Source organism: Limulus polyphemus, unplaced genomic scaffold (genome assembly GCF_000517525.1).
Source record: "Limulus polyphemus unplaced genomic scaffold, Limulus_polyphemus-2.1.2 Scaffold248, whole genome shotgun sequence".
NCBI lineage: Eukaryota > Metazoa > Arthropoda > Merostomata > Xiphosura > Limulidae > Limulus > Limulus polyphemus.
Window position 1 is genome coordinate 623,389 of NW_013665858.1, and position 24,926 is coordinate 648,314.

The 24,926-nt window shown below is 34.9% G+C and overlaps 1 protein-coding gene across 6 annotated transcripts in view; it reads right to left on the bottom strand.

Moving 5' to 3' along the window:
- Nucleotides 1–24,926, bottom strand: part of LOC106478775 (protein retinal degeneration B-like) — a 108,805-nt gene that overhangs the window by 56,123 nt on the left and 27,756 nt on the right. For 4 of the 6 annotated variants that reach the window (XM_022382421.1, XM_013939338.2, XM_022382423.1 and 1 more), the window contains exon 2: nt 14,809–15,347. In XM_022382421.1, the coding sequence (XP_022238129.1) occupies nt 14,809–14,886 (78 nt within the window). In that variant the 5' untranslated portion in view covers nt 14,887–15,347. Of the gene's footprint in view, nt 1–14,804; nt 15,348–23,699; nt 23,883–24,926 lie in introns of those variants that run through there. The other 2 variants (XM_022382422.1, XM_022382424.1) reach the window with 2 other exon arrangements.

The window sequence follows — 24,926 nt, forward strand, 5'->3', positions numbered from 1 at the left end:
GGTTTATGAGCTCGTTGCTGTCCTAATTTAGGATCTTATTTTTAATTAATTCTTTAAAATGTTAAAAAGAGAGAGAGAAAGTGGGCCCAGCGAGGATGTTTGCCCCGGGGCCCGTGCTGGCTCTCGACGTTCCTGCAAGTGTTGTAATGTTATGAAACCCATTCCTACCTTGTTTCTTTACTTTCTGGTACTCCCATTCCTAGTCCCTAATTTTTGATTTAAAAATTTTTTACACTTGTCTAATAACCTTTTTTGGTACTTAATCTCGAGAGTGACTGAGCTCTAGGCCTATCCTTCTCGTAGCTTTTCTTAGAGCTATCTCGCGACATTTCCTCGCTTTTGCTGATATCTTTGCTGTAGTTTTTCTTTCATCTAGCCAGGTTGGCAACTCATTCTTTGGTTGAATTAATGGCTAAAGCTTGTTTTGCATATTCAGCATTACTGTTTCTAACCTAATCTCTATTTTGCTGGGGTAAAAACTGTTTCTCCTTTTCTCTCATTTTGTTTCCTTGAAAGGCATAGTTTAAAAATCATGCTGTTTCAAGTGCAACCTTAGATGCCATTAGGTCACACTTAGCTTGAAAACAATGCAAAGGTGAATTATACAACTTATTGTTCTTGTTTTCAGTCCCAAGTACTCAAGCAAAACCATTTCAGTCTTTCGGCAGTGGTAGCATTCGTCCTCATGTAGGAGCTGTAGGCTGATCATGTAGAGGGTGAGCACAAGCAATTAACCCACACATGATATGAGGGCGGGTTGTTACTTGACAACTCAAAGATAGTGCTCATAATCATAGAATATAGCTACTGATGTATTGTTAGCTCGTTAGTAATATTGCAAACTGGTTATGTTATCACTTGTTATTACCAAGGTTATAAGTAAAACTAAGAAAAACGCTTGTAGCCAAGGTAGCATAATTCAATCACGTGCATTTAGATTTGCATAAAGTGGATGCAGGAGAGAGCTATGCCTTTCCAACAAGGATAGTCAGTCAGTCAGATAGTAGGATTGACAAATTTGTAGTTTTGTGAAATTTTTTTTTTACTCTATCAACTTTCTCAAGTGCTTTGTGGCTTGTTACTTTGCAGTTGGTTTGTTTACTACTCAAAAGTGTGTGTAAAATGCTTATAAAGTTTTGTTTATATGCTGTTTGCATTGTGTTTGAGATTTTAATTTGTAATATAAGTACTACCATACATATGATAATAATAACAATAAACTATCTGTCAACGTACACTTCACAATATTCTCATAATATCAATAAACTATTCTAAACTTAATTACAATAATACTCTTATCAGAATTATTATCAAAACAACAATACGTTATCATTGCACATGCCTACAAAACTATACATTTTTTCTTTTCCCTTTTTTCCTAATGTCAAAATACATCGTTGATACGTACCTCATTTTTACCAACAAGATTTAAAGATTTTGATAACCTTTTAATATTTACTCTTAACTACAGTCATCTCAGTCCGAAAAATATGAGCCTAGAATACTATAATTACCTTCACAGTTGATCAGTCTTCGTGGCATGTTGCCAAGTAACTAAACACGGCTTTCAAGAGGGAAGCGACTGAACCCAATTAAGCATACTGTAAATTCGACATAGGAATAAGCTCCTCCTCCACACAATAATTACTGGTTTCTGGTATATTAACTCTGACCCTTTTAGCAGCTAGCTAAATCTTAAAGGGGGAAAATAATAGTTAGATATACGTATTACACGAATTCCTGGTGTGCCCACTAAGATGTATGACCATCGAATCCTTTGTAGATGAGTAAAGTCTAACAACTTTTGTCATTCTACAACTCTGTTTCCTGCTTCATAAGCTCTCTTAGATTTAATCATGCTTTCATTATAATTTTAATTGTATTTTATTTTACACTAATATTTAGATTCTTTCTTTTTTATGGCGAAGCTAAAAAAAATTTATGTTCTAATTTTGAGCTGCCTATCACAGGGAATGCAACTGACTGGTATAACCAACCACCAACTCTTGGGTTGCCCTTTACCAACGAAAAGTGAGATGAACCGTGACATAATAACGCTTTCACGGCTGAAAGGCAGAGCACCTTCGTCCCGTGACCCACAGATTGTGAGTCGAACGCCTTAACCACCTGGTATGTAGGTGAAAAGAAATAAAAAATAATAAAAAACTGTAGAAAGGAATTTCTCTATAGCAAGTGTACAGTGGCATATCTTTTCTTTTTTCGACATATCTATAAAAACCTACTTACGGTTGTGACCCTGCTTTTTACGCCTATTTAATCAGTTTCAAATTTATTACGTACAGCTTTCCTTTACGAAACATGATTTCGAATTTTCGATTATTATTATTATTCTTTATTGTTAATCATTGAATTTTATCCACAACTTCCAAATGACTTGAGTGCTGTATAACTCCAATAATGTAAAACGTACCTTGGCAAATGCTTGCTTCCAAAACTGAATCAATGCAGTAGAGACTTTAACTACTGAGACATGATACGATTTGATGTGTTTGCAAGGTTATTAGGAAATGAACGAACACCTACGATGTAAACGGTCCGTAATTTTGGACGCAAAAATTCCTCTAATCTTTGGAACCATTAAATGTTGTGTGTGTGAGAGAGTCTGTGTGCAAGCGCACGTGTAGAATGAAATATTAGTCTGGTTAGTTCATTTCTGAATTGCGTTGCACGTGTATATGGTCAGTCTGACTTCGACGATATATTAACCCCATGTGCACGGGTAGGGGTTAAAGTACGATTCCACAACCTTATACAGTGCCATTCAACATCGTATTATGTATTTGATGTCAGGATTATCAACTACCTATTTTACTTTTACATTACTGTTTTAGCAACAGGTCGTGGTAGAGGACAGTAAATACCAGATACAATATTCATGATGATAGGGAAACACGTAGGTTCAAAACATTAATTTAAGGCCAAAAATACAATATACAGGGATGCTGAAAAAAACTGTAGATATGTATTTCGGAGGTTCTAGAGGTTATACAAATTTGATGTCAAATTGTACGATGACGAAAGTAGTTTTATTCTTCACATAAACATTATCTTGCATTTTCAATTGTTAGAATCTGAATCAGACAAGTCTTAGTACAAATACCCTCGTAACACATTTTACGAAAAGCTTGCCATATTTCGTGTAGATACACATAGTACATTCGGAATTATAGTCAACATTTCTTCTCCAATATGGGGTCAGTCCAATGGACGGAGCCCGTGCACACATTCATTTAAACTAGTTAAAACTGGCCGTTCAATCTTGAAATTTATAATTCAAATTGACAAAATATTAAGGAACCGTTATTTTAAAAATAATACATTTAAACGGTTGTTGATATTCTTTAATTAAGAACATTTTCTCAGCTTGACACATGCATAAGTAGAAAACATTTAAGAAAAAGCCTGGAGCTCATAGAAAAAGGGGCAGCATTATCAGAATAACAAGATCAAGGGTAAGCCAGTGGAGACAGCATGAAAGTCAAGAACAATGGCCTCCGAACAAGAATTGGAGGCTTAAATCCAAGAGCTTTATTATTATTTTTTGCACATACCACACAATGCACACTCTCTGAATCTCGTGTTTAACGATGCAGATGCAGCCAACTGTTCCACCAGGACAGTGACCTTCTTCGACTTAACTCAAAGCATATACTTTTATGCTCCAATTAATCATTGGCTAAATGTGCAGCCATCGAATAAAACATAATGGACAGTAAAATTTATGCTGTTCATGCACTTCAATATCAGCTGAGAGAGGCTTACGACGCTCTGGGCTCCACTGCAAAAGACAGCACCTTCCCTGAAGCCAGTGGAACAAAGCCGCGTTCCGAAACGAAAACTATTACTCCAAGATTCTAACTTTCAAATTTGTGGCCCACCTTGTGGTATGGAATTACTTGCTGTTTGAAATCAACACCACCATCAATCAGTTTTATAATAGCAGTCTTGTCATGTCTCGAGTTATGCTGTCACCACACAAACACACAATTCCTTCACCAGTATAGAACTGAAGAAGGCTCCGTAAAGGCATTAGTAGACTCAAGAAACTTGCAGAAGGAGTTGAAACAACATTTTCGTGAAAACAGTAGAGGTACTCACAAGAGAATAAGACAGTTTTCATATTAAAGTTGTGAGGAACCTGTCATATGTCCACAGCGAAACTTCAAAATAATTTTTTTAATAAACTGTTGGCACATCCATTTAATCTACAGTAAGGAGGTTTCAGCAATTACAGTATCACAGATCGTTGTTCAGCGTTTATATACTGCGTTGCTGACTTGTTGAAAATGAGTCCAAGGGACTTGATACTGTATCGCAAGAATTTCCAAATTGGCTTATCAGATGGCGAGGCTATTGAAATCAATGCAACTAAGAGACGAAGTGCAAGCTTTCACGGAGTGACTAAAATGACTTCGAAAAGTCTAGTGGATTAAATATGCAAAACCAAATTAGTATTGTCATTTCCCAACACCAATGAGAATGCTGTTGATTTTATCCTTCCCCATTGTTTATGGGGGGGGGGGAGAGCTTTTCAAAACCGAAGTTCTTTAAAATCTATTTGAAATTAACCATCACACACACACACACAAACTAGTTGATCTAGCAACAATTACGAGCACGAAACTGCACAAAAACTGAATTTCGCCTCAATAAGAGCAAGAAAAGGAAATTTCCATAACTGTAAAATTTGGAACTGGCACGATAGTCATGTGCTAACTGTTCCTCTGAGAATTCCTCAGGCCTTAATAAATTTAATTTGGTTTGTAGTTCAAGTTTTTTTATAAAAAATGAAAGTAAGATTAGAGGGGGGAGGGTATACTGAAAATATTCAATTACTGATTTAAGAAGATATGTTTTAAAACTTATAAACGTTTCCAAGATGTCTATATAACAATCAAAAATAGAGAGAAAAAATTACAATTTACAGTATTATATTTTATTGCACCATCCAATAGTACAGCCTTTGCACATTTAAAGAAGAAAAAGCAGAAAACCAAATCAACATTCTTTTCCCAAACAGTATTGGCTGAATGCCGTAACCTTGTATTACCCCTTACAAACAGGAAACTCGTGACGTAAACTAAATCTTATCTATTTCACGGACATGGCTCTTCTTTATATATACATATCAACTGTTAACGAGTTTTCAATATAAAAAAATATTATTTATACAAAGAGAAAAAAAAAACGTAATGTGCTTTAGCTTAATGTTGGCTATTCAGATACTTTAGCTTCAGCATTAGTAATTTGTTATTGTATTGAATTTCGCGCAAAGCAACACGAGGGCTATCTGCGCTAGCCATCTCTAATTTAACAGTGAAAGATTAGAGGGAAGGCAGCTATTCATCACCACCCACCGCCAACTCTTGGGCTACTCTTTTACCAACAAATAGTGGGATTGACCGCACATCATAACGCTCCCACGGCTGAAAAGGCGAATATGTTTGGTGGGACGGGGATTCGAACCCGCGACCTTCAGATTGCGAGTTGAGCGCCCTAACCACCAGGCCACCATTAACAATAACTAGATACATCATCATGAAAATCTTACTACCAGAATTTATAAAAATCATTACTCTCTGGAATTAACACAATTAATCAAGCATTCAACTACTGAGATAAAAAAGGCGTTTCTGTAATACATGTAACAGTTCGGAAGTTAAATTGTTTTCAACTAAACGATCAAATTAATAAACTGAAATTAAAGAATATTTCAGAGGCTAAATTTATCCATTCAAGTTTCATTGACAATGGAAATAAGCTTGTTTGTTTGATTGTAATTAAGCACAAAGCTACACAATGAGCTATCTGTCCTCTTCCCACCACGGGTATCGAAACCCGGATTATAGAGTTGTAAGTCCGCAGACATGTCGCTGTGCCACTGGGGAGTGGAACATAAGCACCTTCAAATTCAAAGTAATAGTTCGAGGTTTAACTGAAACAATTGGTCTGAAAGAGATACATTTATCCAAAAAGATAAATCCAGTAACAAATATTGGTTCCCTCAGATTGAGGCTGACAGTCTTTAAATTTGTGAGGTAAACTTCTGATTAGTCGGTGGGTGGCATTATAGGAGATCCAGTTCCCTTTCTCACACAGTGCAATCCCAAGATTCCAAAGAGATTCAAAATGTTTTCTATGAGATTTAGATCCAGACTTTTTTATTGGCATACTGAATTCTGAAACTGAATTCAAGAAGGTATTTTTTTTTTTTTTTATTTTTTTTTTACAGACCGTCTTAGATGTCTACCGCTATAATTTATTAGTATAGTACAAAGATTCTAAATCTGTGTCTGGAGGCTCCCTTCAGGAGGTGAGTGGAAAGGTTGCATAGCTACAGATAGGAAACGGCACCATATCGTGTATAGAACTTAAATATACTTATTATAGCAGAGTAAAGTATGTCGTATTTGCATATTACGATCAGTATAGATAAAAAGACAATAAAATTAGCAAGAGTGAATTAACCACATATTTCTAATTGATAACGCCAACGCTGCATTAAATTCTGTGTTCTACTTTTCTGTTGTTGTTTTAAATGACCATTGACAGTTTCTTCACTGTATAGCGTGAATACAAACAAACGCCAACTACACTGCTCATTTATGAAACGCGGTTAGGACAATGGAATGTTTTCTAATGTATGAATTCGCATATCACTAAAGTTGAAGATGGAATAATAGCAAAGCACTGTTTTGTTTTGTTTGACGAATTTCAAAAGACCTATTGTGTAATTAAGTTATTTTTCTATAATATCTGGTTTGCGTCAAATTTAACTACTCACGATATAGTAAGCTGATAGTTGTCCATACTTCATAATAACTATCAGCTTACTATTTCGTGAGTTGTTAAATTTGACGCAAACCAGATATTATAGAAAAATAACTTAATTACACAATAGGTCTTTTGAAAATTTATTTCTTTATGTACTTGTATATATGTATTTATAGCAAAACTATTAAAGCTATCTGTCGCCGTCCCTAATTCTGAACTATTCACTAAAAGGAAGGCAACCAGTCATCAGCACCCTACTACCTACAATAAGGGGGTTGACTGTCACTCATATAACACACCCACAAACTTAAGTGAGGGGAATATTTTGTGGTATCGCACGGATACGACCCCAGGTCGCTAACTTGAGGACTCAGAGCTCTTCTGCAGGCCCAACCCATACCCAAATTTCTTTATGAAAGATACAAAAACATAAAAATGAGTCATAATGATTAACCAATTTTTGATTGCATCTTTATTACAAATTATATTCAACCCAAGATTGAACAAAATTTCTACTGTAAAACAATCAAACTGATGATACTTTTACACGCTTAAACCTTGTGGTGATGTTTTTCATAACGATTAGCAGATTTATTCTTTCGCTTAGATAAAGAACTGAAAACTCGATGAATTTCATTTTCTTAAATCTAAACTATTTCTTACTGGCATGCATATGTGTCAGATTGTAACATACAGGAAGTGCTTAACGGTTGCCACGTGGACCGGAAATGTTTTAGTTCTCTGAAACGAACTAGAGGAAACCTTTGACTGGATAAGAAAAAAAACAAATCACTATTGGATGGGATAAAAGCATAAATAAGTCCAGCTGAGACAATTTTATAACAAAATCAACTTTCTTTATATAATACTTTATGATTTATGGTACTTGAGACATAAAAAACAAATCACTATTGGATGGGATAAAAGCATAAATAAGTCCAGCTGAGACAATTTTATAACAAAATCAACTTTCTTTATATAATACTTTATGATTTATGGTACTTGAGACATAAGCTCTATAGTAATAAAGGTATTACTATTAACATGCACCATATGGTCGTAGAAAAACAGAAAGAGAGAAAAATTTGTGATTTGTAATATTTCGCGAACATTTATAACGTCTATTATGCTCAACCTGCACATTTTCCCAAAAATAAAAAGCTCAAGATAAATTTATGTAAATTCGTGGCATTATATATATATATATATATATATAATTCAAGCAACGTACTTGAAATCGAGAAATACTTAAAATTTTATGTAAAATGTAAATTAACATGTACAATGAAAAATGCAACTAGATGTTGCTAATTTGAGGATTTTTCATTCAAAAACAACTAAGATATTATAATATATTTCAGTATCATATAAGAGCAAACATATCAGATTTTTTGTTGTCAGTTTTGTTTCAAGAAAATATTTTGGATAGAGAACAGTAGTATATGTCACTGTGGCACGTTTTAACAAAAATATGCTCAAAAATCTAATTAACTGTGGTGTTTTGTACAGGGGTTCTTCATGAACTACCGTAACAGCTTGCATATTCAATAACCTTTACCTTAGTCATCCTCGTGACTTGTAATACGCAATGGTTTGAATTTCGCGCAAAGCTACCTAATTTAACAGTGATGGACTAGAGGGAAGGCAGCTAGTCATCACCAACCACCGCCAACTCTTAGGCAACTCTTTTACCAACGAATAGTGGGATTGATCGTCACATTATAACGCCACCACGGCTGAAAGGACGAGCAGGTTTGGTGGGACGGAGATTCGAACCCGCGACCCTAAGATTGCGACTGATGCGCCCTAACTACCTGGCCATGCCCGTCTCGTGACTTGTAACTACGCAGTTTAAAAGGCCCGACCCTCTTGTTGCAATTTAATTAGAGTAACGACTTGACAGTGCAAATGGCGCTTGAAATTGACCTCATCTGGGAAGGCTACAATGCAGGGCTTTTCCACATGAAATATTCTACCCAGTGATTAAAAACGCATGGAAACTACAAATTTTAGCGTCCAAAAAGGGCATTTGTAGTTAGGAATAACGTTGCACAATGGCCTACTTGTGTTGTGCCCACAGCTTGGATCGAACGCATAAATTTAGTCCTAAGCCCTCGAACTTACCGCTGATCCATGTGGAATGACGACGACGGTATGTAGTGTTTGACCTGTATTGGTAAAACAAGTGATGATGCGATTACAGTAGAAAAAACATCAAAAAACAGTTGCACATCATAGACAGTGAAGAAAAGTAAGCAGTCTATCACTGAAAGCAGCAAAAGAACACAGCGATACATTGCGGTTACAGTAGTAACCTTCAATGGAATTGTAAACAATACAGGTCATACGAATTTAGGCCCATAAAAGTGACACAACTGCCTTATTCACAGGCTTTTAATTTCCAAAAAACCAAACGGAAAACAATTTATACAAAAGTTATACAGACATGTGACAAATGGATATTTTTCGTCGTATTTGACAAAGCATATATCCAGTTACGTGTCTAAAAAAGTCTGGAAAATTTATTGTCGTTGTGTTGGTGATGTAACTTTCGAAAATTGGTACAGAGCATTTCGCGAAAGTTTTTTCAAAAATGTATGGTAGTTGCAGGTTACAGTTAAAATGCGATGGCAAGTTCAATACCTAGAGAGTTTAGATAAATAAGAGAGCGAATTCTGCATACTATCAAGTTAACATGCTAACAACATTACATCTTTTATAGGACTATATGCCAGTATTGTATGGCTCAATCAAGACAATGCATATATTTACACGTCCAAGTGAACGTGTCAGTTCCTTCGCAGAATACGAATACAAATGGGAATTCATGCTATACAATTTGCAGAATTTTTTGCCATTGGATTGTTCAAAAGAGCCTTTGGAAGTCGTCGTCTATGCTAGGTTGATGGTCTTTGAAAGCAGAGCTTAAAGAGGAGGGAGACAACACCTCAGTGTACTGCCCAATGGAAATTACAATGCAGAGCAATAATCTATTCAAGAGCCGTCACATAAAACACTATCAGTATCGTTATCATAGACAGTGAGCATCCCACCGCCAAATCTTGGGCTACTCCTTTACCAACAAATAGTGGGATTGACCGTCACATTATATCGTCCCCACGACTGAAAGGGCGAGCATGTTTGGTGAGACGGGGATTCAAACGAGCGCCCTAACTACCTGGCCATACCAGGATTTGACTCAGACTATAAATATAAAATAAAATCATCACAAAAGCTCCTTATATACTAAATATATTAGGGGTCAATAAATTATCGGCATACATTTCCTAAGTAGTAAATAAAACTAATTTCTTAACTTCTGATGAAAATGACAGTGTATTATTAAGGCAAAATTCATACTAAGAATGGACGTGAAATTGCTCCACAACAGCTTCAATCCTTATGCTCCATTTAGTTGCGATTTTATGTATACCAAGCAGCAAACACAGTTCTACAACGTTTCTATATGCCTTGCGTTAATCTGTGGATGGAGTTCTGAGGAATGATTCCTCATTCTCTCACAAAGATGTTCCTCAGCTGATCCTGGGTGTCTGGTGGGTGAGGTAGGTCTGAGCTCCATTTTTGAAGCTCATCCTAGATATCTGTTAGTGGTTTGAAGTCTAGAGAAGTTCCCGACCAGTTCATTCTTACAAGAGATTCCTATTTAAGGGAAGTAGTGACAGCGAACAGATGTATACCAACAAACCTGAATTAGCTCTAAAGGCACGAGAAAAAGGACTAACAAGGAATCCACGAATTTCGTTCCTTTATCTTCCAATATTTACAACACCATTCTTACTAAAGTACAGATCAGTAATTCCAATATAGCATATGTATCTCCACACCACTCACAGAGCTATCATTGAGCCGTCGTATTCAGCTATTTTGTAGCCAGAACAGCTCTCTTCACACATGACAACTGCCACACATCATGAACGTCACGATAGAACCTGAAACCAACTTTAAATAGAACTAAACGTCAATGCCGTTTTTGCCATCTGTGATGATCCTACACTACCACTGTATTCAGGCTATCGATGATGTTGTGTGTTAAAAGCTCCAATAGCATGGTCTCATAGCATGAACAAAAAAATTTCGTAGAGCCGCGTTACCTAAATAAGTCTTGGTGTTGCACTGTTAGCCTGACCTACCATTGCCGGGGATTTTCAGATACTGTTAATTACCTACTACCATGTCCATCATTTGGACATTACACTGTTACACTACTAACGTCAGTAGCAATAAAACTTTGAGTATATTAGCAATAAACCTTTGAGTATATTCACACTCAAACATGCCAACATATCTGCTGGCCTGGTGTGGTCACAAGTGACGTTGAAGAGCTATTTTCCAAACGCGATATTAATACAAAAATATAATTGAGCACAAAATGTAAACGTTCAGACGCGTTGCAATATTGTTTAAATGTCCTAAATGTGAAATTTATCAATATCCATATACGGATAATTAATACACAAACATATAATGCAGAATAATACTCTTTAATTCTAATGAATATTGATTGGTTTTCTTCAACTCGATAACTTTAGTAGATCAGTAATTTATTTAATCAAGTATTGGCTATACATATATGGAATATAATAATTCTTTGCTGCTAATATGTCTTGAACTGAGATGCTATACTGATCAGAGGGTTTGAGTCAGGATGACTGCTCATGATGAGCTTTGTTTCATTCGAAAGATATTTTTCACAGAATATCTTTCTGACAATGTACGCTATGTTGGATTCGAAAGAAGGAAAATACACTACCAAGTCTCGTACTCTCCTTGTAATTATTTCTTTCATTGAATTGTGCTCAATCTGATGGTCATAATTAAGCACTATTAGCTGACATGTCAATTTCCATTATAGCAAGTCTCTGGAAGAACGGCAAAGTAAATAATAGATCACACATCGTGACAAATTTTGCACAGATGCTCCTCTGTACGTGTATTCCGGATTTCAATAACACGCTTAGGCAGTCCAATAGCGAAAAAGTCCATTGGAGCTGATATGGGGATTGGCAGGTATGTTGTCGAATGAGACTGTTGTAAGTATAGTTTTTTTTTTCGGCCATGTTTTCGCTGATTTCGAGGTGTGGTTGGAAAATTCTGAACTTATGATTTGTGAGCATAAGTCAAATTCAAATTCTTGTTTATTGTTTTATTAAAGGAAACCGGAAGTATGTTCAACTTCATCGCAATAGCTTTTTGAGTTTGAAAGTTCTCTTGTGATTGCGCTACCCCAGATTAGGCTGGGGGTTTAGTTTCGGAACACACAGCTTTCCCAAATGTTCTGTTATGTGTTTTTTTTAAGTCCAACAAAACTTCTTCGAATGTTACGTCCTTTGCCTCTATATTATTTTATATTTTTTCTTTACAAATATTCTACCTCAGAATGCACATCTTATTCGTTCGTTCTCATCCAAATATATGGATTCTAAAGACGCCATTACTGGTGCCACGGCTAACATCTGCGGCGACGGGCCATCGTATCAGCATATATGGAAATCGTTCTTTAAAGTACGATTAAACCACTATATTAGTACTAAGAATGGTCGATATCATTTGGTTTCGACGTAATGCTCGTCAACAAGCTCTATGACTTACACATTTCATGAAGTGAGAAAAACGTCTGAGGTAAAGTTGTGACCGTGAAGAAAATTTGATAAACTTCCATTAAAAGCTATAAAAGGAGTATATCACATGAAATGGCCAAAGACCAACCGAGAAAGTCGAAGTTTATATACAAATAACTTGAACTATTATTTCTAAGAAGCTTGGTGACATTTCGTTGAAACCTACAGCAAAAGGTTATTGAAAATAGATATATGGCTATCATAAAGAAACATTGGTAATTTTGTCCAAAACACGTAACAAAATCCCTCCTTATATACATTTTTATCGGATAAACCTTCCCTGTTAAATTAGACAAAAACAGTTAATAACTGCAGAAGGAGTTACTCAAGAATACATGTCACTTGAACATTAGAGAAATTAAAAAAAACACAATGAATAAATATAGTTTTGGAACATAATAACATTCTATATGATTCCTTTATACTATTTTCATGCAGTAACTTTCATATAACTTTTTCAGCCATATATCTTTTTATATTTAAAGTAAAAAACTTGAATTTATTAAACTCAAAGAATATGTGATAATCGAAAATGTAATATTACCAGCATATCTGTAAACATATACAATGTGAATAAAAAGAAAATATTCATGGGTTGTGCAAAAATGCAATCCATCAGAATACAAACATATATATCGCTCATCTGTATTATACTCTAAAGAAATAACATTTATTCTGTAAGGTTTGATTTTCGGTTTGTTTGAAGTTAAGCACAAAGCAACACAATGGGCTATCTGTGCTCTGCCCACAACAGGTATCGAAACCCGGATTCTAGCGTTTTAAGTCTGCAGACATGCCGCTGTGCCACTGGGGGGGGCATTCTGTAGGGGAGAAGCGATTTCGTAACTTGTAACATTTTTTAACTATTTCTCGTTGTCTATGTACTTTTCCATAGTAAGAACAATGATGTTTTCTTCTCAAATTATATCTAGATAACATTAATTTCAAGAAGCTCTTCGTATGGCTTTAAGTTTCAATATCAACAAAGTTTGTGCGGGGAAAGAAACAGTGCGTTCCCTCATAACATGTGAGACGTTTAGTTGATTACCACATACATTTCAGGGAAAGTAAACATTTAATTGACACTAAGTTTAAATAAAACAATAAATAAACTTAGTATTCCGAAAATTGTTTAATTTCGAAGTCTAAGTTCAAGGGAGGTCCAATTCAATCTACACTTTGACCAAGGTGTGTTATTTGATTACACTACTTTCGGAGAATTCCACTCCTCGTCAGTAACCCTGAACACAAGTTAACCAGAGAGAGATAAGCTGAACCTATATCATAGTGAAAAAAGTGTCAAACCTATCTAGTGTGTAAGTTCTTCTCATAGTGAATACAAAGCACGTTCACACCCACAGTATGTTTGAATAAGTTTAGATAACAAACATACAGCTATTTTTATAGTCTACTTAGCCACACATTTTTTTTTAAGTAATCATTCAACAGGCATTAAGTCCACATATCGTAACTCAGGATACGAGGAGGAAATCAGTCACCTTATTAAGAGCAAAAAAAACAAAACTCAAAACGATTTATTTATTTATTTTTGGCACAATGAAAGATAAAATCGACTAATCGGTAACACAGATACCATCACCAGCCTTGATGATGGTAACTATGTTATCGAAAATAAATGGCTGAAATATCTAATAAAGATTTTTTTTTTCACTGTGCTAAAACACATCGTTTTTCGCTCTTAAAATGTGTCTAAAAATAAAATATCAAATTAATCTATCATATTCTTCTAGCGCAATATGAGCCAACTTAGATAATTCATTCAACAATCATTATAGTTCTTAGTTGGTGAGCATTTAACATCTAAATAACTATTCGTATTTTTATCACACCATACAGACCATGGAAACATTCGAACCATACATTTCCCAAGAAATGTAAATTATATCACAAATCTTGATTACAATGTAACTTAAGACAATTTTCGGTAAATGAAGGGTATAAACAGAAACAATGTTTAATCTAAATTGAACAGAGATATAGTTCGAACTCACGAGAAACTTGGGCAATTTATCGCTAATAAACTGTTTCAATGGGTGTTGATGGCATGTTATCATTACGGTGTAGAAAGTTTTTATACGAATATTTTTATTCACGCTTAGCAAAACGGTGTTTACTAATAAGTTTTAATGTTGAGATGTTTAAGCTCTTCAGAAGTACTTAAAAAACACATAAAAAAGGATCGGCTCTCAATTTCGTGAGATAAACAATTAATGTGTCATGTTAAAAATACCCACCTAATGACTAATAAAATGTTTTTATTTAACAAGTATTTGCTTTGAAATGATTTGATTATTCTTGGAACGTTCTAAAAACGCACGTTTGTTAAGTAAGTTTAAAACAAATAAACACTTACGGCGATCATGTACAACTGGGCCACACGATACTCGTTGACCGTGAGAGGCAGTGGGATCCGGTATTCCTTCACTAACATGGCTGAAGATTTAAGTCGACGCCTGCCAAGGATCAAATCCCAATCTGATACGAGTCAATCTTATCTGACGTCAAGTCTTGACTCTTTTTTTTTTTTTACAGCTGTGTGTACGAAGACAGCCATAACTGTAGGGCAGTTTCTCGCATTTTCACAGTTAACAACTTTATAGGCAATTTTCCATGCTTTTATAAAACGAAAAAGATACAGAAAGTCTATAGAAACGAAACTGGTTTATGATTATGTTTTCTTTGGTTAACCTTTATTAAATCTCAAAAAATTAATAACTCAAACTGTCACGGTTTTAATGGATTATATGATTTTCATATCGACGCACTCAAAGAATTTTGCTACAGCAGTCAAACGTCAGATGCATGTTTCAGATGACAAATTTACCTCAGTCAGACACAGCTGTCGTAAGACTAGTCACAGTCCTGAGAAGGAACGAGGAAATTCTTCTTGACCTGAAAAACCGAGAAAATAATAAAGTTTAAAACACCATATTAGTTAACACAACTTAATTTGGTGTCGATGAATTCTGCAGATTGTAATAAAATATGAATAAAAGACAATTAAAACACAAACGAAACAGAAATATCTAAAGGTTAAAAATTAATTTCCAAAATGCCATATACTACCAATTAGTTCTGGGTAAAATCCTTCTTCCGTAGTCTTTAACACATGTTTCTATTATGATATGCAAAGTCGAGCAATGAGAGCTTTCCTTAGATCTTTTAAAAATGTGATAAGGACCAACTGTAATCTATTTATTCAACCGTACACTCTATATCTTTGAGATATAAGATTTGTTTGTAGTTAAGCACAAAGCTACACAAAGGGCTATCTGTGCTCTGCCCACCACGGGTATCGAAACCCGGATTCTGGCATTGTAAGTTGAGATTGCCGCTGAGCCACTGGAGGCCATATTGCTTTGTAAACCGTTCAATGAAAGCCTATTTAAGTTTTAAGTGAATCAGACAGAAAGATGTTTTACACCCTTAAAATGTTTGTTTTGATATATTCATCCCTAATTTTATACTAGAAGGAAGGTAACCAGCCAGTAGCGCCCACCGCCAACTCTGATCAAATCGTAGGATTTGACTGTCATCGTTATAATGCATTCACAGGCACGAAGCGCGATTCATTTTTATTGTTAATTTTGGTGGTAACGGGACCCGAGCATTGGATCCACAGATCTATATATATAGTTCAGCGCGCTAACCACTGGGCCACTTTAACAGCTCTTAAAACACGCTTACTCATTTCGCTGAGCACAAGTACACATTTTCGTTGCTAAATATTTATCCATCTATACATTTTTAAAATGAAATATCTAGTTATCATTAGCCACAGGTTTTAATAAAAATATATGGCAACATTTTCGAAATAATCTATAAGTAAAAATTTACAGATAACTCACAGATATCTTAAACAAAATACTATGCAGAAAATAAACTGGTAGTGCTGCTGTTGTATTCTTAGTGCAAAGCTGCACAATGAACTATTTGTATTCTGTTCGGGGAATTGAACCTCGGATTTTTGCACTGCAAGTTCATAAACTTACTGTTGACCCGATGAGGGTAGGAAATTATTAATAAAATATCAAAGAAACGTATATTTGGATAACTTAGGAAAACCGCGGTGGGCAGAGCACAGATAGCCCATTGTGTAGCTTTATGCTTGGTAGTAAACAAAAACTAGCACATGATCGACATGCCACTTGGTAAACAGAGTAAATCTTTAATAGAGAGTTCTCTCATTACCACCAAGGATTATTCAATCCAGTGTGAAGTACTTCCTTTAGTGTACCGAGTGTTTTACGTATCAGGTTTTGGGTTCCAAGACCAAAAAGCTTAACCACAAGCTCAATAAACCTTTTTCACTTTTTTTTCACCCTCAAACTTTAACTTTAATATATATATATATATAAAAGACAAACTTTGTTAATTATAAGGATATGCGTGAAACCTTAAATATGTAATGATTTAAGTATAATTGATAAAAGTTATAATTCACCAACTTAATTTAGTGTACACTGAAACAGTTGTTCAAGAAACTGATAATATAAATAGCATGTCGGACAAGTACTACGTCTGTCGTATCCCAACCGGCCTGATGTGCCCCGGTAATGGGCGAAAGGCCTCGTCGGCACTACACATAGCAGACATATTGTGGTTGAGACATTATCAGATTTTTCGTTATTTTCACTCATAAGTTTTTCTAATAATTAATTATGTGCCTCTACAACCTCTGAAAACCCCTGCTGTAAAAGTTCACGCCCTTAGAAGGCGATATTCCATAATCTCAGGTCAAGCGTCCAAGCTATTCATACTGCCAGTTAAAATAACCATGGCTACATCATACAGGAGTTTTCATTAGTCATATATCTTCTCCGGCAAAGTTTGACACTGATATCAACACATGCAGTAACATTTCTGGAATAGAAACATTAAGATGATCAAAGACGGTATAACGCCAATAGTGTTTTAGTTTTTTACCAGCTCATGTCAAAAATCAAAACGGACCGAAATATTTGATGATAGCAACGGCCTATATACGTAACTGTGGTTCACGTTATCCACTTGCCCGCCAAATTTGTAATATTTCTGTGTCTATGTCGTTAAACATTACAGTTTTGGTAAGCCAGCTTACGAAAAAACATCAATTTAAAAAAATTAATTATTTCTCAAATGAAATTAAAATGCCTTCACGCGTGTTAGAATCAACGAACACATTGAAATGTCTTAACCATATGCGTAACATAAATATCTCACCTGATAACGTATTAAAACAAATAGCTGTTTATAATAGATAGAAAACAAAATTTATTGTGTGAAATCGTTCATAACGTAAATCAACATTTACTTTAATTTCACTTTCGATACCCGTGATGGGCAGAGCACAAATAGCCCATTGTGTAGCTTTGTGCTTAACTTCAAACAAACGATACTTTAATTTTAATCATTTTTAGGCTCTCAGTTGTTCAGTTGGAAGCGAAAACTATACTAAAGTACATTAAATGTGTACTAAAGCATAAGAGAATTCAATCGCCTATATTGTCTTGTTCAATAAAAATGAAACATTATGTATGAATTATGAATTTCGCGCAAAGCTACACAAGGGCTATCTGCACTAGCTGTCCCTAAGTTGGCAGTGTAAGACTAGAGAGAGAAGGCAGCTAGTCATCATCACCCACCGCCAACTCTTGGGCTACTCTTTTACTAACGAATAGTGAAATTGATCGTCACATTATAACGCCCCCACGGCTGAAAGGGCGAGCATGTTCGAACCCGCGACCCTCAGATTGGGAGTCGAGCGCCCTAACCACCTGGCCATGCAGGGCCTGAACTTTTTATGTAAAATCTTATAATCCTAAGTATAAATATAGCGTGTAAAGCAAAACAACACATTTCTTATAGAACCTTTCACGAAGCGTGGGTGTTGATACTTTGGACTCAATATTATAAATGAAATTGAATTCAATACTCGTATTACAATAGTGATAGAAATAATATTCTTTGATATTAAGCGCAGAGCTTCACAATGGGATATCTGCACTGTGCCCACGATAGGGAACGAACCCCAAATTTTATTAGTTCTCAAGCCAACCGCTGAGCTACCAGGAGGCATCAAAACAATCAAAACCACACTGTGAGTATCCCATATATACGAACACATACTTGCTCTCGCGGTTTGAATAATCATTATGGCTATATTTATAAAAAAAAACTTTATTATTCAAAATAATGCATACAAAACAAAGTGTTTGAGGAACATTTAGTGAAAATTAAGAGACTGAAAATTTCACATGAAAAACTGTAGCGAAAAGTGCAAATAATTCACTATATAAAATGATTTTCAACGCTTCAAGCATTTTGCACGTTTCAAGCAATTACCAGTAAAGTGTAACGTAATGACCTTGATTAGCTATTTAAATGTTAAAAATTCTACATTTAAAGTTGATGTCATCATAATTTAAACACTGACATCATAAAATGCAAAAGCAGTCATACAAAGGATAGAGTAATGATATAATTATAAATAATGATTTATAAGCACGTGTACCATAATTACTGACACATATCTTCACTTTATTTAAAAAAGTGTAAACATAATAAAATTTATCTTTGTCTCAGTTTTAACAGCGCTGAAAAAAAAATACCAATAACTCATTAGATATAAAATTAAGTGAGCTCTATGCAGAAGTCAACAAACGATTCTCTCCAAGAAAATTGTTTGTTTGTAATTAAGCACAAAGCTACACAATGGGCTATCTGTGCTCTACCCACCACGGGTATCGAAACCTGGTTTATGGCGTTGTAAGTCCGCAGGCATACTGCTCTGCCACTGGGGGGCAGAAAAAGAAGAGAATTTCTTAATTCAGCATGGTCAAGACGATAACAATATATTTATTATTACTCTGACTTCACGGTTTTATAGGGTTACGAAGTGTTAATAAAACGCGTATTTGGTTGTTTATGCAATGTACGTGCCAAAAATTATATGGGACTGTACAAAGAAGTACATTTACGCCTTTCGAATTATAATAATCCTTACTGTCTGTTAAGCCTTACAAAAGTAGTAGTTGCAGTGGCAACTGTAGGAACTTGTTTGGTTTCACAATGTGTCAGCTTCTGGGCCGGAAATATCATTTGTTGAATGAATCTTTGTAAGAGGATTTGTAAACCTCTTAAGCATGCCTACATATGATTTCTTTTACTTTTTAACAAGGCTACATAAAATGGCATCGCCCCCCAGTGGCACAGCGGTATGTCTGCGGACTTACAACGCTAGAAACCGGGTTTCGATACCCGTGTGAGCAGAGCTTAGATAGCCCATTGTGTAGCTTTGTACTTAATTACAAACAAACAAGAGACGGCATCAGCAAGTATCAAAATAACTTAATTGTCTCTGTTTCAAGTAAAGAAATTGATATAAAGAGATGTAATATTAAAGAACATTTTTTATATGTTTCTTTGTCGTTAAGCAAAAAGATACACAATAGGCTATCTGTGATGTACCCACAGGGAGTATCGAAACCCAATTGTTAGCGTTATAAGACTCCAGACCTACCGCTAGGCCACTGGCGGCTTTCTTTATATTAGAGAACATCAGTTTATTCGTTTTAATGTAATTGGCTGTTTGTTTCTCTTTGTTGACGTAATTCTATTTGTATACTTGTTAATATATTAGTATTTGTGCTACTTTGACTACCTATGACAATAAATTCACTCAGTGAAAAGTTGCTGCTTTTTTTTTTTTTCATTTTAACATTATTTTTAGCTGTTTGTAATTGATTAATTTGATGTCCAGACTATTTCCTCTTTCATGTACTTGTTAAACTACCTGCAATAAGATAAAATTCGTTGGTGAAGAGAGTGCGAGTGACATTTACTTATTAAAAGATTTATTGTAATTATTTTATCGCTATCTGTTGGACAAATAATGATGTATATACGTATGTATACAAACTTACGTATATAATCCCATATTAAGTGCATATATAGCTTTATGGATTGGTTGGTTCAGAAATTCGCGCAAAGCTGCACAGAGATCGTCTGTGCTAACCAACATGTTAATTTTGAGTTAATATACTAGAAGGAAGTCAGCTAATCAACATCACCCACCACCACTCCTGGGCTATTCTAATCGAATGGTGGGAACTGATTGTCACTCATAGCCCTAAAGCACAGAGGGCGTTTATACAGCAAAGGCTCACGAACCGTTGGATTCACAGTCCGGCATGCCAACCACCAAACTACGCCTAACCCAAAGTTCTATAGAACGACAATCTGTATTGTTAACCTACTGTTCTTATACAGCTGATATTGCTTGAAACTACAGTTCTCAGATAGTCTTGGTATTTGTGTTTTTCTTAAGGTGAATTTGTACACTTTTAATATTAAAACATAATAATGTAATCCAGGCGCCATGTTTTTTCTAATTTCATAAAATATTATATTTTCATGAAATAAGTTATATACATATGTATATATATTTATAACAGTTTCTAATATTATTTACGAATTCAATGAGAAACATCGTAAAAATAGTTCTTGTTGATGGATCATGATCGTGTTTACGTTGAAGGGTATGGGACAAATGAAAGCTAGCCAATTAGCAGAATACTGCAAACTGATTACAAGTGTCTCAAAGCGTCGTTCGCAAAATGTTAATCTGCTTTGAAACCAATGACATAGTTGCTTGGACACTTGGATAATACAGATTATCAACCAGAATGTGATCACAAAAAATCAATCAATTCTGACTCCGCAATGATAGGGTAACAATTCCCCGACTTAATCATTTATTTGCAGCTGCATCTGGGCGTCATATCAGTGTATAAACGATTAGAAACAGATTTCATAAGACTAGTGTATATGCCAAAGTTCAGTAGTATTTCTTTCACAATAAAGAACAAAAGAGCTCGTCTGCAATAAATTAAAGACATATGGACATATGCAGAAATATCCATTTTACAGATGTCTTGCAATTCGCCCTGTTACTAGAAAACAAGCGCTTAGATGATGCTAGAGTCATATCCAATCCACATTTTCATACAGGAATTTCATGCATAGAGCAATGGTTGAACTATATTGTGAGCAGGTATATCTTTAGCAAAAGTATACACTGACCTCTATATCCAGTGGAATGTTACCAATAATACCATATTATACGAACCACATCCTACGACCCTTTGTACTGTCACAAGCTGGCACAGGTAGTCTTACCTTTAGTCTAATGGATGATAATGTCTATTCCCACCGCGCTAAACTGAAAGGTCAAGCATGTAGAGAATGTTACAGTTTAGAGAGATGCGTCGCATCCCGTTAGGTGACTCAAAACGTTTAAACACGTCCTGAAAACGATGAGGACGGTCGAGGATCTTATCAACACTTTGAATTTAAATATCCAACATCGGTGCCTGGATGCCTTTGTTGTTCATGGTGACCATACTCCATATTGAAGTGAAATGTTAGAGACAGTAATGTTACAAAACCACCTTCATTATTCGCACTTCTGGTCACATCATGTAATATTTGATACTGATTTACTTAAAAATAAACTCCTAGGAATGATTGACATTATTTCATAATAGTATTTTCTCCTCATAACTAAAGTATTATAAATTAAATTATATTTTAATTGTTTTGTATATAACTCCGGATGTAAGGGATTTCTAAAGGTTAGTCAAATAAACTTATATGCTTGGATACTTGTTAGTCTATAGTTTAAAAGCTTTACATAATTTATATTTTAAATGCCAATCCATGCTGTTTTCCCATTGTAATATCACGGTCATATTATATCGGAGAGATGGAAGCAGTAAACTAACCATTTCAGTTAGTGTATAAGCTTAGTACTTTGTTGGACGCCTTTTGTTAGGAATTTTCGAAGACGCTATTGACATTTAGAAGTGACTGTGTGCGTGTTATCCAATGTAGTTAAGTACTTAGTGGAATTCTAATGTTCGTATTCAACCTAACATAAGCGCCTAAACTATTTTAGTATGATATACAGCTTATAAACTAACAGTAATACAAAAACATGATTTCAGTAAACCTATTTGAGTGTCCTTTGAACGTTAGAAAATCAAATAACCAGCACTTTCTGTACTATATCAAAGACAATTAAATTTTTAAGAAATCATTTTTATCCGTCATTTTCATGTAATTTCTTTTTCTGTTAATCTTTTCTGGAAGATGTGAAAACTGAGTCTGAACGGAAGTCAAATGCCTGAATTTACAGCAATTTCGCTGGTTTAGTTTTCATTGTTTCAGAAAAAACTCTAAAAATTATTCCTTCATTATTTTATATTTTCCTAAACACATTAAACCTTTGTCAAAACAATAAAACGTCAGGTTTGATTTTTTCACTCGACGATATTAATACATATCAACTAATAACTTATTATTACTTGACAAGTATACTTAAAACGACTTTATTGTTATTATTATTATTATATTTATAAATTTAGCTACTAATGGCACAGCCGACAAACTGATATAAATATATATCATATACACTAGTACGTTTCCTTAGCAACCAAACAGACAGAACGCCAAACACACTTAAGAGACACGAATGTAGTGCGCAATACATCTATAAGGTTTATAATAAAATTTACTCTGTTGTGCAATGGAAAATAATTTGATACAAATAAATTATTTACTTTTAGACTGCTAAGCAACATGTTTTAACAAGTGAAGAATGACAAAATAATATTCTTATTCAATTTGTTTGTTTGTAATTAAGCACAAAGCTGCACAATGGGCTATCTGTGCTCTGACCACCACGGTATCGAAACCCGGTTTTTAGCGTTGCAAGCCCGGAGACATACCGGTGGGCCCCGGGGGGGGGGGGGTTCTCTTATTGATTTATAAATGAACTTTAATACGAAAATTTTAAGCTTAAACATAAATTGATTAAAATAGAAATATTTCTTTTCACATGATTTAGTAATTTGTTGTGAGATATCCTAACCATAAGTTATGAAATATCTAATCTAATAATATCGAACTTTACAAGGTTTTGATCTTACCTCTAATCAAATGAATTTTTCCAGACTACAACACGATTAATGAAGCTCTCTATAAAACAATCTTTTACCAGTTTTCTTACAATAAACACCATACATTGTAATTTGATGCAACTGTTTTATTTAAAAACAAAAAAAAGAATATGTAAAATTTGCCAAACGTCATATTATTACTAGTATTTTTAATATTTACCATGATATCACAGATACCACACAACCACATGTAGCATTCCTAAGTTTCACTTCATTTTGTAAACTGACTAGTGTATGAACTTACCCTGACCTTTCCGTCGTACCTCACATAAAACGGATTCGCCATTACGAACTGCGTAGAGCACACAGCTTCCCGAAGTTTATGACGCAGAGCGCTACTCAATTAACTTTGTTTTCGTCTTTAATAAACAGTAAATATTCATCAAAGCTTATTGCAGCTTGTTAGCACGAAGCCATGTTGAATGAACACTTGTAGCCTACTCTCTTTCTCTGGCTTAACTATTCTTCAGCTTCTTCGGCCTGATCAACGCGCGCATACCGCTCGCGCACCGCGGTTTCAAGAGTGCGCCGCGGGTGCTAAGAGGAGCCATGCAGCGCATACACAAAGTCGATATACTGTCACAACCTACTGCGTCTATGCGTATGTCATGGGAAGATATATACGACCAATAGATATAAAAAATAGACAACAGCAGGATACAAACTGTTATGTGTTTACAGTGGAGAAAAACTACAGGTATCAAGCTATGTAACTGCCACCATGACATATCTAAGCAGCCTCGAAATAATTATTTTTATGCACATTTCTCGGTCACTATTTTAATGTCACTAACACTATCTGAAAACTACTCCGATAAAACATCTGTCACATCTCACGTTTGCCACCAAAATTCAAATTTAGTTAAAATCGGTATAAAAAAATATAACTCCATGAATACTGTAACGAATTTGTTGTTATGTATTTATTTTAATATCAACGTTGTTTAGATTACGTTTATATTTAAAAACATTCATAGCTTGTACTGTTAGATATGTATTGCGAAACTCCCGCCTATTCTCCAAAGTTGTAGAAGATTCTCGAGAGTAGGAATGAACAATATATCTATATATGTAGACGTTTAAATATAACTCAGTATTGTTATGTAATCTGATTTTTTTAGAAAACCTTCCCACGCCTATAAATACAACCAACGCGACGCACCAAAAGGAGAGTGTCTATTAATAGTTCGCTATAATCAGTGTGCTATAAACTTCGCAAGTTATAACTGTGATTTTTATAACGCTTATCAATCGGAAAACTTAAGATATTTAACCAGGAATATTTATAAATTTCGAACATTACAAATCGTTTAACTTCAGTGGATCCTCATTGGACATTAGTATTTTTACGAAAAAATATAAATTCACCGTGGAGAGCTCAGCGCGTGTGGCAAAGGACAAAGCTAACTAGCTTCCCAGCGAATCGTACTTACATCAACTCATAATTAACTCGCTCATCGTAAACCCTCGA